Source organism: Neoarius graeffei, chromosome 11 (assembly GCF_027579695.1).
Source record: "Neoarius graeffei isolate fNeoGra1 chromosome 11, fNeoGra1.pri, whole genome shotgun sequence".
In the NCBI taxonomy this organism is placed as follows: Eukaryota; Metazoa; Chordata; class Actinopteri; order Siluriformes; family Ariidae; genus Neoarius; species Neoarius graeffei.
Window position 1 is genome coordinate 9,075,105 of NC_083579.1, and position 15,813 is coordinate 9,090,917.

General features: G+C 41.5%; 1 protein-coding gene across 2 annotated transcripts in view; it reads left to right on the forward strand.

Annotated features, from left to right (window-relative positions):
- fmn2a (formin 2a) overlaps positions 1 to 15,813 on the forward strand; it is a 144,891-nt gene extending 129,078 nt beyond the window's left edge. Inside the window, exons 16-18 of one of the 2 annotated variants that reach the window (XM_060933370.1) lie at positions 3,832 to 3,981; positions 10,054 to 10,135; positions 15,560 to 15,813. In XM_060933370.1, coding sequence (XP_060789353.1) covers positions 3,832 to 3,981; positions 10,054 to 10,135; positions 15,560 to 15,586 — 259 coding nt within the window. In that variant the 3' untranslated portion in view covers positions 15,587 to 15,813. Of the gene's footprint in view, positions 1 to 3,831; positions 3,982 to 4,420; positions 4,634 to 10,053; positions 10,136 to 15,559 lie in introns of those variants that run through there. The other variant, XM_060933369.1, reaches the window with a different exon arrangement.

Genomic DNA, 15,813 nt, shown 5'->3' on the forward strand with positions numbered 1-15,813 from the left:
CAGGGTTCCTCGTGAACTAATAAAAAAGTGTGAACGAACACAGGATTTCACAAAAAGACGTCAAGAAAGGTGGCTTTTGACCCTCTGACTGAAATCGAAGGGAGCCAAGTCGAAGCATGCTCGAGTTTCACTTGGTGAAAGGTTTGTATTTCCCTCTCAGCTACGTCCTTAGTGCTTTCCAAATACTTTTCTTGCTATGTGTTGTTATTTTACAGCTCTTTTTTTCGTCATAAAGCACTAAAGTCCCCAGCTGTTTGTTTGTTTCCTCCTCACTCCTCACAAAGTCTATATAGCCCAGGAGTAATAGGGTTATACCCGGAACAAATTAGTAACAAGCTGAAAATTTCAGAATATGTTCAGAATACCTTTAGGAATAACATACTAAAAGTCCCCGGAAATCCCCCTTGTGGTCTCTGAGAAATTCAAGATGGCATCCAAAATGGCCGCCAAATGGAGATCTGCCCATATCTCAGGCCCAAAACAAAATATTATTGCAATTAAAAGGTCAGAATATATGTTTTGTAGGGTAGGAGAGTAAATTCCAACATGTGTGTATTAATTACATTGTGTATTAACATTATATAATAACAATGTACACATTATTATAACAGTATATTTGTGTATAATGTGTTCGCTTGCCATGTCTGGTTAGATTGTCATATTTTTGGCACTGGGAGTTTCACTAAAACCAAAAACATCATGAACTCCAAAACATTACCTTCAATCCATTATAACAATTTATTTACATATATTGTTCATTATAACAAGAAGCTAATCCAACACAATAAATCATGGCGACTGAGTGTTCCTCAAATAATGAACCTATTTACAAGAAGACAACTGGTCATTGTTCTATAACTTTCAACTTCAACAATCAATAATAATTACAGACTTATAATTGTAAATCTATACATGTGCTATTTAATGTACACTACCGATTATAGAGTGTGGATCCATTGGTTACTCGTTCACTCCGTATCATCCTATTCTGTTCACAAAACAGCAAACACAATTACTAGGGGTTGGAGCACTTATTTTCATTAATATTAATTAAAGTAAATTGGTGGTGTAAAATGAAAAATGGCATGTTAAAAGGTCATGCTGAGTTCAGTCATTTTTAAAAGGTCATGCTGAGTTTAGTCATTTTTTGTCCGAACACACTGGCATTGCTAGTAGTAAAGACTGGCGCTAGAAACTCAAAGATGAATTTTTTTCCACCCTTAAACAAGCTTGAATAAATTCCCTACTTCATTGATGGTACAACAAAGGTCCAAGCATTCCAACTGAGGCACTGAGAAGTGTTTAAGTCTACTCATTGTTTATAAGCAAGAACTTTTATTGAGGCAGACCTTTTTGTCATGAAAGTCGCCGGAATGTTGAAGAAGTGTACTGAAACAGCTTGCCATTGTAGTTTTAGAAGATAGAGTTCTCAAATTTAATTTCCCTTTAATATTTTATCAAAGCTTAAAGATGCACTAAATATTAAGGAAATTGATGTCTAATTGTTGTCTTACATTATGTTCATGTATGTAGGTAGCCTGCTAAGCTAATCTGTCAATCATGTCAACCATCAAATTCCATGTAATTTCCACATTAATGACCTTGTAATCTTGGTTAATTTTAATTTTAACAGTGTGACAATGGTGAATTTGCATTGCTTGTATGAGAGAACATATAATTTAACATTTTAATTGCATTTATATTATGTTTTATCCCTGAGATATTGAAAAATCTCCAATCGGCGGCCATTTTGGACGCCATCTTGAATTTCTCAGAGAGCACAAGGTGGATTCCCGGGGACTTTTAGTATGTTATTCCTAAGGGTATTCTGAACATATTCTGAAAAATTCAGCTTGTTACTAATTTGTTCCGGGTTGGACTCAATTTTGAGCTAAGCTGCTCTTGGGCTAATATGCATGAAGGTCGTGACAAAATTCTTCCCCAGCCGTGCAGTTACAATGCGCCGTGATCACTTCTTCTCCGTCTTGTTTAACTAAGATCCAGGTCTTTAAAGGGGTTTCTGATGATCTTTGTGAATGATTTACCTGAGAGATAAGAGCCAACACAAGTGAGAATCAAGCCAACTGTTGTTTGTTTGTGCTTTGTTGTAAAGATGTGAATGAAAAGCTTTAAAAAAAATCATACATGGGCAAAAACAATACAGAATTCATTCGGCAGCGACTTGATAGCGAGGTCCTTTACCCAGCCACATACAAAACAGTTGTGAGCCTCCATACTCTTCCACGCTTTCATCTGTTTTGCGGTGTAGAAGGACGTCTGTAACACCAGATAGCTGGAGATGTCTGGGGCCTCGACTGAAGGCTAGTTTTCGAGATCGTATAACAAATCCTTCTTTCCCAGACTATAGGCGTCGATTCCATTGCACGTAGCGATCTTCTGAATATATCTAAAGCCAGCAGTGGATTCTAGATTACAAGCATACTCTGATAAGTTATCGCTAGTTGTTTGCACTACGGCAGCCATTTTGGTTTGCTAAACCACCAGCTGTTTTACCAGAAGCGAAATCGCGAAGAAAAGCCATGTGACTGGAACCCAAGAATAGTACGAACAAATATGAGGAATTTTTCCCCCTAACTAGCTCCTAATTTGTCATCCTTTTATTTATTTGTAAAATTTTATTTTCGACTCAACCTTTTTGCTGGCGCGTTACTTCCCACTTGTACCAATAAAGCCCTAGTTGAACTTGATTTAACTCGAACATAAACATGCTGTGCTTATTCGTTCTCATGCATATACTGGATTGTTTGGTTTTGTTCACAGTTCTCTTACATCACCATAGCTCTGTCTGTTATAGACTTGTTACAGGTGATTTTTGAATCTGGATTCATCAAGGTCTCATCTCATTCTCATTATCTCTAGCCGCTTTATCCTGTTCTACAGGGTCGCAGGCAAGCTGGAGCCTATCCCAGCTGACTACGTGCGAAAGGCGGGGTACACCCTGGACAAGTCGCCAGGTCATCACAGGGCTGACACAGACAACCATTCACACTCACACCTACGGTCAATTTAGAGTCACCAGTTAACCTAACCTGCATGTCTTTGGACTGTGGGGGAAACCGGAGCACCCGGAGGAAACCCACGCGGACACGGGGAGAACATGCAAACTCCGCACAGAAAGGCCCTCGCTGGCCACAGGGCTCGAACCCGGACCTTCTTGCTGTGAGGCGACAGCGCTAACCACTACACCACCATGCCGCCCACGATTCATCAAGGTGATTCTAGATTTATGAAGGTGAATTAGGGTTAGGGTTGGGTAATCTTATGAAATGGTTAATTCCTTTGTTGCAACGGAGTCCTCCGTGGTGTAGTGGTGGACTTCAAAGCAGAAGGTCATGTGTTTGCTTCCCAGTGAGTACAGTAAAACGTGGGGGGGGGAGCTAATTAAATTAGATGGAAAGACGGGCATAGAAGTGTAATTCTGGTTAGAAAGGTATACGAGGATAGAAGATGTGAGGGGGAAATGTGAATAGAGAGCGCTTGTTAAAGTGTTCTCATTCTTTCATGAACCCCCTAAAAAATCCAAGCCCCCCCTTTTTTTAAGGAGTCCCCACTTCCCCCCAAAGGAAAAAAAAATCCATTTTAAGAACGTCAACCTCATTCACCTTGGTAAATCTAGAATCACCGAGGTGAATCCAGATTCACCTGATTTCAAAAATCACCTGTAACAGATACATACAAGTGTCTTATTTCTTCAGTTAAATTCTCAAAATCACGTCACATGTTGAAAGTCTGCTGGTCAGTTTCATCAAGCCATAATGTGAAGAACGTAGCATTTAGGTTTTACTTCTGATGTGATTTTTTTTTTCCCAGCTTCCTGGACCTGAGTGCGTTTTTCTCAGTGAAACCTAAAGGAGAGGAGAAGGAGGTGTCCCCAAACACGTTCTTCTCTGTCTGGCACGAGTTCTCCTCCGACTTTAAAGACCTGTGGAAAAGAGAGAACAAACTTCTGCTGAAGGAACGGTGGGTCTCACTGCCTGTTGGGTTACATGAATAGAAAAGATTAAAATGTCAATTCAGTTCAGTTTTATTTGTCGTGTGTGTGTGTGAACAAAAGGTGAGCTGTACAATGAAACGCATTGGACGAGATAAGAACCAAAACCAAGTCTCTCAGCATTGGAACCCTACAGGAGTTTAGCAGTATCGTAATATAAACACTCATCTCATCTCATTATCTCTAGCCGCTTTATCCTTCTACAGGGTCACAGGCAAGCTGGAGCCTATCCCAGCTGACTACGGGCGAAAGGCGGGGTACACCCTGGACAAGTCGCCAGGTCATCACAGGGCTGACACATAGACACAGACAACCATTCGCACTCACATTCACACCTACGGTCAATTTAGGCCCTGTCCACACGGCAACGGATTCAGGTGAATCTGATAAAATTGTTTATCGTTTCAGCCTGGCGTCCACACGGCACCGGCGTTTTGGGTGCCCCACAACGATATTTTTTGAGAACGGGTTCCAGAGTGGGAAAATCTGGCAACGGCGCCGTTGCGAAGTCGTCTGGATGAGTAGAACGGATTTGTTTACGATGACGTCACAACCACATGACTAGAACAAGCAGCACTCTCGCTGTTTTGTATGAACCACTGCATTGCATTCACTTTTGTATACAGCTTTTCTTTTAAATAAACAAGTAACTGAACCATTTCTTGAATTTCTTTTTTTTTAATGGATAAGACTGCTTTTCAAAATGTTCACACACAATGAGAAAATTAAGTTATATAAAACTATGCACACTAATAAAACTAATTTGTACACACAGAAGGCACGATTTCCTCGCGTAGTCGCAGCCATCTTCTTGTTGTTGTGTGTTTGTTCCTGACAGTGCTTCACACCGGGTAGAAGAAGGGGTTTATGCGCATGCGTCTACTTCTTCTATTGTTCTGGTGTCTCCAATGGGACCGTCTTACAGCGCCCCTAGAGGTGTGGCATGTGTATTGCATCGTTTTCAGCAAGCGTTGCGTTGCCATATGTACCTGAGATTTTACTGATCCATTGCCCATGTGGACGCGATATTTTTTTTAATAAAATCTCGTTGTCGTGTGGATGTAGCTTTAGAGTCACCAGTTAACCTAACCTGCATGTCTTTGGACTGTGGGGGAAACCGGAGCACCCGGAGGAAACCCATGGGGAGAACATGCAAACTCCGCACAGAAAGGCCCTCGCCAGCCACGGGGCTCGAACCCGGACCTTCTTGCTGTGAGGCGACAGCGCTAACCACTACACCACCATGCCGCCCATATAAACACTCAAAGTTCTAAATATAAAATAGAAGTAAAATTAAAGTAGAAATAGAAATAATTGAGTCATATGGCAAAGTATGCGCATGCATTATCTCAGGGGGTAGTGTGGCGAAGGGGGGAGGGGTAGTGCGAGCACGTTAGACAAAGTGACTCGTGCGAGTACTGATAATTAATTGCACATTGTTGAAAGATGAATGAAGTACTGATGGTGTAAAGAGAGTTTTGTGATTATGTTGGTAAACAATAAAAAGTCTAAAATGTGCAAAATCTCAAAACAAAATATTGTCCTTAATAAATACCACATGCATGATACCGCGGTGCAGCTGAATTATGCTAATAAAATGATTATACGACTATATTAATTGGATGCGCTCGTTCTTGTACGTTATTGTTCCTACAGCAACAGCTTATTCACACAGACTTGTACGGCGGACTCTCCACATCATCTACGTCTAATGATAAACAGACGTTTAAGAAAAAAACATATCATCATTGATGTGGTGAAGTTTTTCTTAGGAGACATTGTTTTAACGTTTATGGAAGGAGTCGCGGGTGTCAGCACTCCGTAACAGTCACTTTGTAAAGTTTCCCAGCATGGAAAAGTCTTCAGGACAGAAGAAGGACGCTTTCTGGATTCTTAGGAACATGATCAATTCAACTGAGAAGGTCTTAAGTTAAAGAAGGCTGTTTTTAAAACACTTTATTGACGTGGACATATTCCTTATGCACTCTGGAACACTATATTTCAATTTAGAGTCAATCAAAAAAGCGAAAACCATCTTCCACTGACTGAGATGTGACAGGAATAAAGCTTGAGGAATTATGGTGCGTTCCATTTGTACTGGGAAGTTGGGATTTCCAAGTTCCCGGTTGGAAATGCGTATTGAGGTATTTCACCTGACGTCACAGGGTCACGTGACGCCCCGGTGTCCACCATTTTGGACGGCAAGCTAGCTAATGTCAACAACAGTAGCTAGTATGTTGCTGTAGCAATATTTACGTTCAGTCATTTGGATGACTGTTAAAACCTTTCAGTCTCAAGTTTTTCCTTTACTGGATTTACTAGTTTACTGAGCTAGCGCGCGATGGCTCCCGGCCTGGCCGGAGAGCGCGCCATGGCTCCCAGCCTGGCCGGAGAGCACGCCATGGCTCCCGGCCTGGCCGGAGAGCACGCGATGGCTCCCGGTTTGGCCGAGCGCGCTAGCTCAGTAAACTAGTAAATCCAGTAAAGGAAAAACTTGAGACTGAAAGGTTTTAACAGTCATCCAAATGACTGAACGTAAACATTGCTACAGTAACATACCAGCTACGATGTTGTTGACATTAGCTAGTGCTAACAGCTAGTTGCTAGTACACTGCTACAACTACACCGACCCTAATAATACAGTTCTTAGTCATTGCCTGGTAACAGCAAATTTATAACGGGCCATGTCTCAACAGACTAAGAAGTTATTTCAATGACATTTAATAACATTTTGTTTATCCTGAGGACCGAAAGTAAATGAAAATGTGAACAAACCTTAGCTGTAATAAGATGGCGACCACCGGCTCCAGGGACGACCCGCTGATGTAGGCATGTTACCCAGCCTGACACAAAATATTTGTAGGCATCCAAACTCTTGTACGCTTTCAGATCAATACCTGTGTATGGCGATGGGTTTTTAACGACATAGGTATACAGATCATGTGGGCCGAAGTCAGGTAAAGACGAGGGCTTCGTGTACTTCCGTACGTCAGTGAACAATCCTGGTGGAAGCAGGTAAACGTCGTTCTCTAAGCCTGCTAACCTCAATTTTTGCAAATACCTCTCCCTCTGCTTGCCCTGTAAATGCCCTACGTCGCTGGATAGTGAAGGTGTTTTCTGCATCTCGCTCCTTTTTCTTTTATGTTTTTCGTTTGTCGCCTTCCTCGCATTCAAACCGATTCGAGCCGTGCCGTCCAAAATGGCAGCATCACATGACTTGGTCACATGAGTGAAATACCTCAATAGATGACTTGCAACCATGTGCTCAAAATGTGCTACCTCATGAGCGTCCGCCATGATGGTGGATACACAAGCAACTAGGATGACAGCCGCTGAAAGCATGTCTGTAAACAATGCTGAATTTTCTCAGTATTACCACGATTTGAACAATCGAGCGAAGATTCGATACAAAGAGAAGATAGATATGTGTGGTTTTGACCCATATTATTTTAAAAAGTCGGATTTTTCTGAGGATAAGACGCTTCCACCGACCATCAAGTACCCAGATATCGCGTTCTATCTGGTTTGGCAGACTTCTTGGGTCGACAAATCTCAAATGAAGGCTTTTAAGTTCCTGGGAGCCTATAACAACTTTGTCTCTGGATGGGTTATTAAAGGACATGGGACATGGATTTTTTTCTGGGTATAATTATGTATAAAGGACATAAGAAATGCCATCTAAATCACTGCAGGGCGTCAAAAATGTGAAAATCATCACATTATTCAACTTTTTTATACATCAGCGTAAAACAATGATTCGTTAATTAGCTAGGTGGTCACGTGACCCGTGACGTCACAAAAACTTCCCAAGGAGCCAGCGCTTGGGAATCTAATGTAAACAGGTTACCGAAATGGACACCATCGACAGTGACATTCCCGATGTTTCACAGAGATGTGAAGTTAGACCCTATCAATTCGAACCGATAGCTGGAAATTCACATGAACATGGATCTTGTCTTTACTCTGACGGGTCAGATGATTCTGAGAGTGAGAGTTCATTCAATCCCCATGAAACTGAAAGCGGTCGGCTCGATAACACTTCCTGGTAAGTTAAAAACAATTCTGCTCAAAGGCTAATGATCTGTTGAAAGAAGTATTATTTTTGTATCATACATTGAAAGTTCATCATAGATCTAGCTAAAGTCCGTTGCAAGCTCGTTTTTTTTGCTGATATTTTTCGAGATTGATTGAGATACAATGCTTCCAGAGTCCGAGATGAAAACATTCAAAATGGCGAAACGAGTCAGAATTATGATAATCAATAATTGATACACCCAAAATTATAATACTAATCCTTACCTCGGCTTTCAGTTGCTTAGCGAATGCACCTCGGCATTTTTCCGCATGAGGCCCATGGTAAAACCACACTTCCAGGAGGGGCTGCCATCTGCCTCCCAAGCCGGCCGAGAGCGCTCCTCGTCGGGCACGGCCAGGCGGGCGAATGCCCTGGTCCGTCCGCCCTGTCTAAAAAATAATGGTACAACTCCGAGTGAAGGTATCAATGCGCTGTCGAAGCGTGAAGAAGGTGTTAGTACGCCTGTCATTATAGTGCAGACTTTCCATAGCATAGAAAATCGCCACGTTTCAATTTGTGTAACTGAACTTTGTTTCATGTCACTGGTCATATAAACCTATGTAAACAGGAAAAACATGGAAGAGTTTGGTCGCATCTAACTACAGCCCCAAAAAATACCATTGGCCATGCTGAGCCTAGCTACATTGCTAACAGGAGTGACAGCGCGTCTGACTGACTGGGAGGTCGCAATACACCATGATGTTCAATGTACGTTAAACACTCTAAAAACGAAACAATTTTCTTGTCATCCAAGACACAAAAACTATTTTGTCGCATTCGTCATCATCACGATTCACACTTCTCCATATTCATCTACCCGCTTGTGCTGTACCCGAAAGTTTTTGTGATGTATGATCACGTGACAGCGGCTCTTCCAGTTGTAAAATATGCATATCGGAGCTCGAGCAGAAATGCCATATAATCATCACGAATATAACGATTTTGCTGAATTTAATAGATAATTTTGTATTTGTTGATGCAATTATTTCATATTTTTAATGGAAAGAAATTGAGATAGCGTGCATTTATGTTTCATGTCCCATGTCCTTTAATTAAACCAGAACAGACGAAGTGTGAAATTTTGACAAGTCTCTATCTTTGTGGCTCACAAATCCCATTTCAATTTATTTCAGGTCAACCACTCTCTAAAATTATAACATAATTTTATAATTATAAAATTATAACAACGACTGAGTGAACCACGACAAGAGAATGCTCATTTTATAGCAAAATTCTAGCAACATGAAATAAAATTTTTCCATGATATTATCCAGAAAGCTTTTGAATCTCATCTGAGATAAAATGGTCACTGCAAACACGAGCTGTTTTGGTTTTAGTCCCTGTTAGATCAGCCCTGCCGATGTTCAGCCGTGCTCGTTTCCTCGCCCTCTTTCCGAATCACGAAGAGAATTCTAAAACTTCGTAATGTACCATGGTCACGAGTACTGTTGTGACCACAACCATATACAGCACAAAGATATGGCAGAGCTAAAAGAACACTTAAAGCAGTAGAAAAACAAAGAGAGTTGCGCACGCATGACTATGTTTTGTCTGGAATGTCACTTGAGCCCGCATTTGTACCGTATATCCACCAACATGGCCGACATCCGGGTTTCTAAGGTATTTTGCTTTGGCGTCACTTGCAAATCAAGGATTGGAACGCCCCCTGGGGTAAGATTTCCGACTTGGAAAGTCGGAAGAACGTCACAAACCCCGACTTCAAAATCCAGGATGGCTGCTCTATGCATCAGTAGGAGAAAGATGGAGTAATATACTCTTTATTTGCTCTTATGCGCGTCTCATTTAATTGGTCATACACACAGGACTGCGTTTTATCAACTGGTATTGATTTTATGACTTGTACTGGAATACGGTCAACTCGTGTGTGATGTCATTCCCAGGTTCGACTTCCAACTGCCAGGGTAACTCGAAAGCATGTCAAATGTTGAATTTGCTGCATTTTCAGGTTAAAGTTAGCTGAAGAGACGATCAGACAGACGCGAGAGAAAGCAGCCTACAGTGTTAAACCCAAACATGCCTCCGGAATGGTGAGTGGCCTTTTTTTTTTTTTTTTGAATTCAGAAATCTGTGCAAAACATTATAATTTTGGTAATAAAATCTATACATGTAATACATTTCTGCATTTATCTTGACCTATATTTGTAGAACAAGGATAGAGACTCGGAGATGTAGAGGTTATCAGTTTGTCTCATTTAACACACCTGACTGAACTAATTACCAAAGCCTGAGTGTAGTGTGATGAAAACTGATTACACATTAAAGATAGAGTTGTTGATCTCCATTTAAGCCTAGGTCACAACCGGACGTACGATTTTTTGGCCGTGCGATTTTTGGCGTTTCCCAAATCGCTGCGTTTTTTTTTTGTCCATGGAGAAAGACGCACGTTGGCCGTAAGTTTGTCTTGCAACCTGAAAAAAACGTAAGCGCCCGTAGAGTTTGTTTGACATGACAAAGAACCTCTGCGGCCAGTCTACAGCTCGAAAATCAGCACATCACACGCGCGTCCTCCGTGCATTTCTTGCGTTTTTTTGCACGTAGACCAGCCGTAGGAGCACGTACGGCCGGTTGTAACCGAGGCTTTATACACAGTGACCCTTGGCCTCTTTTCATGCTGTAAAGTGAACGGTTGTCATGGGAACGTGATGAAACTACTGAGAAGTTTTATTTGATTTAGGCTTTATTTCATTCCAACAAGAAGTAAATATGTACAATTTGAATGCAAAAGTTTGCTTCCTCTTTGGGTGTGTCTACATTAAACACACGGTTTGTTTGTAATACGTTCCAGTTGAAAATTTGCTACAGCGTATACCGTATACCCAGGGCCGTAGCCAGGATTTTTCAAATACCGAGGTCAAGCATGGCTGACAGCATCGAAGCACGCGCCCCCCCCCACCGGCAGAACTTAAATAAATAAATAAATGAATGAATAAATAAATAACAAACCAAGGATAGATTTGGTGGTGAACACATTTATTTTAACAATTCTAAAACTGTGGCACCATAACTGTGGTGTTTTATCTGACACAAAAGTAGAAAGGTAGTGAACTCTTGAACTGAGTATACAGACCTAAAGTACCAGTTACCTAAAGTATTGGCATTATTTACATTGCAGCATACACATGACAGAAAGGGTGTGAACTGCTGAATTGTAAGCTTTAGTATTACACCTTATAATAATAGTGTGTGTGTGAGAGAGAGAGAGAGAGAGAGAGAGAGACTGAGAGTTTGTGTGTTATTTGTGGGTGTCTGTATGTGTAGAGACATTCTGAGCAGTAATGTAAAGGCATCAGTCTATCTGGCTGTCTAGAATTGAGATCCATTTGCATGCATTCTCTGAAACAGTGTTCTCACCATTGCCTGTAATGTAAGTTTGGCTCACAACACATTTACTTTAACAATTCTAAAACTGTGCCATCAGAACTGTGGAGTTTTGTCTGACATAAAAGTCAAAACTGAACTGAACTGAGTGTATTGCTCAGCTACCTGAAGTATTGGCATTATTTACATTTCATTATCTTAAATTACATTAGAATGTAGAGCTATTAGTTCTGTGTGAAGACTATGTATTAGAGAGAGTGTGTGAAAGTGTATTATTTGTGTGTATGTGTGTGTCTGTATTTGTGTGTAAGTGAGTGAGTGAGAGAGTTATGTGCGCTCTATAATGCGATGTGACTATTAGCCTACGTTAGGTTAGGTAGGCATATGTGATAGAGCGTAGACTACACCCTGCCTGTTTTATCCAAAACCCAACTTCCCCGGCCGACACTAGTATAGGCTACGTTGCGTGACGCTGCGTTAGACACGGCAACGATAGAGATAGAGGCTGAGAGATTTCAGATGACATTAGACGAATGTGAATTTTATTTGGGGGAAATACAGATGACGTGGTTGTGGACGCTGCGTTTTACATTGATCACTGCTCGAATTCAGCGTAGACCAATTTGAAATTTCTGAAAAAAATACCGAGGACATGACCTCGGTGTCCTCAATGGTAGTTACGGCCATGCGTATACCCATCAGCCATGACATTAAAACCACTGACAGGTGACATGAATGACACTGACAGATTATCTCATTACAATGGCACCTGTCAAGAGGTGGGATATACAGTTAAGTCCATAAATATTTGGACAGAGGCAACATTTTTCTAATTTTGGTTCTGTACATTACCACAATGAATTTTGAACAAAATTCAGTTGCAGTTGAAGTTCAGACTTTCAGCTTTAATTCAGTGGGTTGAACAAAATGATTGCATACAAATGTGAGGAACTAAAGCATTTTTTTAAACACAATCCCTTCATTTCAGGGGCTCAAAAATAATTGGACAAATTAAATAATTGTAAATAAAATGTTCATTTCTAATACTTGGTTGAAAACCCTTTGTTGGCAATGACTGCCTGAAGTCTTGAACTCATGGACATCACCAGACGCTGCGTTTCCTCCTTTTAAATGCTCTGCCAGGCCTTTACTGCAGCGGTTTTCAGTTGCTGTTTGTTTGTGGGCCTTTCTGTCTGAAGTTTAGTCTTTAACAAGTGAAATGCATGCTCAATTGGGTTGAGATCAGGTGACTGACTTGGCCATTCAAGAATATTCCACTTCTTTGCTTTAATAAACCCCTGAGTTGCTTTGGCTTTATGTTTTGGGTCATTGTCCATCTGTATTATGAAACGCCGACCAATCAGTTTGGCTGCATTTGGCTGGATTTGAGCACACAGTATGTCTCTGATTACCTCAGAATTCATCCGGCTGCTTCTGTCCTGTGTCACATCATCAATAAACACTAGTGACCCAGTGCCACTGGCAGCCATGCATGCCCAAGCCATCACACTGCCTCCACCGTGTTTTACAGATGATGTGGTATGCTTTGGATCATGAGCTGTACCACGCCTTCGCCATACTTTTTTCTTTCCATCATTCTGGTCGAGGTTGATCTTGGTTTCATCTGTCCAAAGAATGTTCTTCCAGAACTGTGCTGGCTTGTTTAGATGTTTTTTAGCAAAGTCCAATCTAGCCTTTTTATTCTTGAGGCTTATGAGTGGCTTGCAGCGTGCAGTGAACCCTCTGTATTTACTTTCATGCAGTCTTCTCTTTATGGTAGATTTGGATATTGATGCGCCTACCTCCTGGAGAGTGTTGTTCACTTGGTTGGCTGTTGTGAAGGGGTTTCTCTTCACCATGGACATTATTCTGCGATCATCCACCACTGTTGACTTCTGTTGGTGTCCAGGTCTTTTTGCATTGAGGAGTTCACCAGTGCTTTCTTTCTTTCTCAGGATGTATCAAACTGTAGATTTTGCCACTCCTAATATTGTAGCAATTTCTCGGATGTTTTTTTTTTCTGTTTTTGCAGCTTAAGGATGGCTTGTTTCACCTGCATGGAGAGCTCTTTTGACCGCATGTTTTCTTCACAGCAAAATCTTCCAAATGCAAGCACCACACCTCAAATCAACTCCAGGCCTTTTATCTGCTTAATTGAGAATGACATAACGAAGGAATTGCCCACACCTGCCCATGAAATTGCCTTTGAGTCAATTGTCCAATTACTTTTGGTCCCTTTAAAAACAGGGTGGCACATGTTAAGGAGCTGAAACTCCTAAACCCTTCATCCAATTTTAATGTGGATACCCTCAAATGTAAGCTGAAAGTCTGGACTTTGTCCATGTCCATTATATAACTATAACTTGAATATGTTTCAGTAAACAGGTAAAAAAAAAAAATTTGTGTCGGTGTCTAAATATATATGGACCTAACTGTATTATATACGGTAGCAAGAGAACAGTCAGTTCTTGAAGTTGATGTGTTGGAAGCAGGAAAAATGGGCAAGTGTAGGGATCTGAGTGACTTTAGCAAGGGCCAAATTGTGATAGCTAGATGACTGGGTCTGAGCATATCCAAAATGGCGCATCTTGTGGTATGCAGTGGTTCCTGACCCCTCCTCTTCTCCGTTCCTGCCCACCCCATTCAAGACTACTATCTGTCCTGGTTCCCCGTTGATGGAATGACCTTCCCATTGAGGTCAAAACTACCAACTCCCTGACCACCTACAAGCACAGACTGAAGACTCACCTCTTCAGGTTGCACCTCTCCACTGCTTCCCTGCCCACTGTGTCACTGCGCTTCGGTCTTGACCAACCCAGGCTGTGTATGGTCTAACCTGGGGTTAGCTGTTTTGAGTTCTCTATTTACAGTAGTTGTACTTTATATGGTGGGTTTGTTTCCTTGGCTGTTTGAGTATTGGTACTCGAACAGAATATTACACTAGGTATTGCTGTCACTTGTCGAGTTGGCACTGGAACTTTCTTGTCTAGAAGTTCAGCACTTTGTGTCCTTGTTGTACGTTGCTCTGGATAAGAGCGTCTGCTAAATGGTTCAAGGAAGGACAACTGGTGAACTGGCGACAGGATCCTGGGTGTCGAAGGCTCATTGATTCGCATGGGGCACTTTTCTGCTTTAGCCAGCATTAACCTTTTCAGCAGTTTGTGCTACAGTAGCTCTTCTGTGGGATTGGACCATATGGGCTAGCCTTCATGCCCCATGTGAATCAATATGCCTTCAACATCCATGACCCTGTCACCGGTTAACCGGTTGTCCTTTGGATCCTTGGGCCACTTTTGGTAGGTACTAACCACTGCATACCAGGAACACCCCACAAGATGCACCATTTTGGAGATGCTCAGACCCAGTCATCTCGCCATCACAATTTGCCAAAGTCGCTCAGATCCTTATGCTTGCCCATTTTTCCTGCTTCCAACGCATCAACTTCAAGAACTGACTGTTCTCTTCTCATGCTTCTCATCACCTGTCAGTGCTTTTAATGTTGTGGCTGATCGGTGTACGTGTGAAGACATTGCTGTGGTTGAAGTCGAGTTAGGTTTTTCTAGGAAAACATGAATACATTAAGTAATTTAAATTGTATTTTATATCCACATTGCGACGACAGATACACTCAGGAATTCTGGCACCTGATAACTTGCTATTAGTATTGGTACCCACCTTTCCTCTTCAATGAAGTGTCAGGATCCATCTTGGCATCATCCCCTCTAAGTATTTCATATCCCCTGCTGTTTGACCAACCAGCAAACCTGTGACTATGTGCTGCGAGTGTGCTGAAGTGTTTTTCCTCACGATACTATGACTCCACAGGCTAAATTGGCTGGATTATGCTAATTCACAACACTGGGGTTGGAGTGGGATTTTCCCTCCACCCTCCCAGGTGGCTAGGGTTTCAAAGTAAAGGTATGCAAACTTTTGCACTCAAATGCATATGCACACATCGGAGCGAGTGAACTCCAGAGAGTCTGTGCCTGTCCAAAACCTGATTTTGAGAATTCTTTTCAAGGCTTGCACGAATTAGCCAAACAGGATTTAATGATCATTAATCACAGATGGTCATCTATTCTTCTGTTACTAAATACAAATAACGCATCAGAGTCATTTCTGTTGTTTGACAGAAAGCCAAACTGGGGCAGAAGATCTGAGGATTTGCGGTGCTGTTGAACATTTTCTGTCCTCTTACACTTCTGATTAAACGCATACCGAGCGAGATCGTTAGCAGTTGAGCTGAATCAGCAATCAAACCAAACTGAAATGAGAAACACTGACCTGTGATGCAAATGACAATCAGAGTGGAGACATTTTACAGTGGATATAAAAAATGTACACACCCCTTTAAAATGATCGTTTTTTCTGATTTAAAAAAAAATGA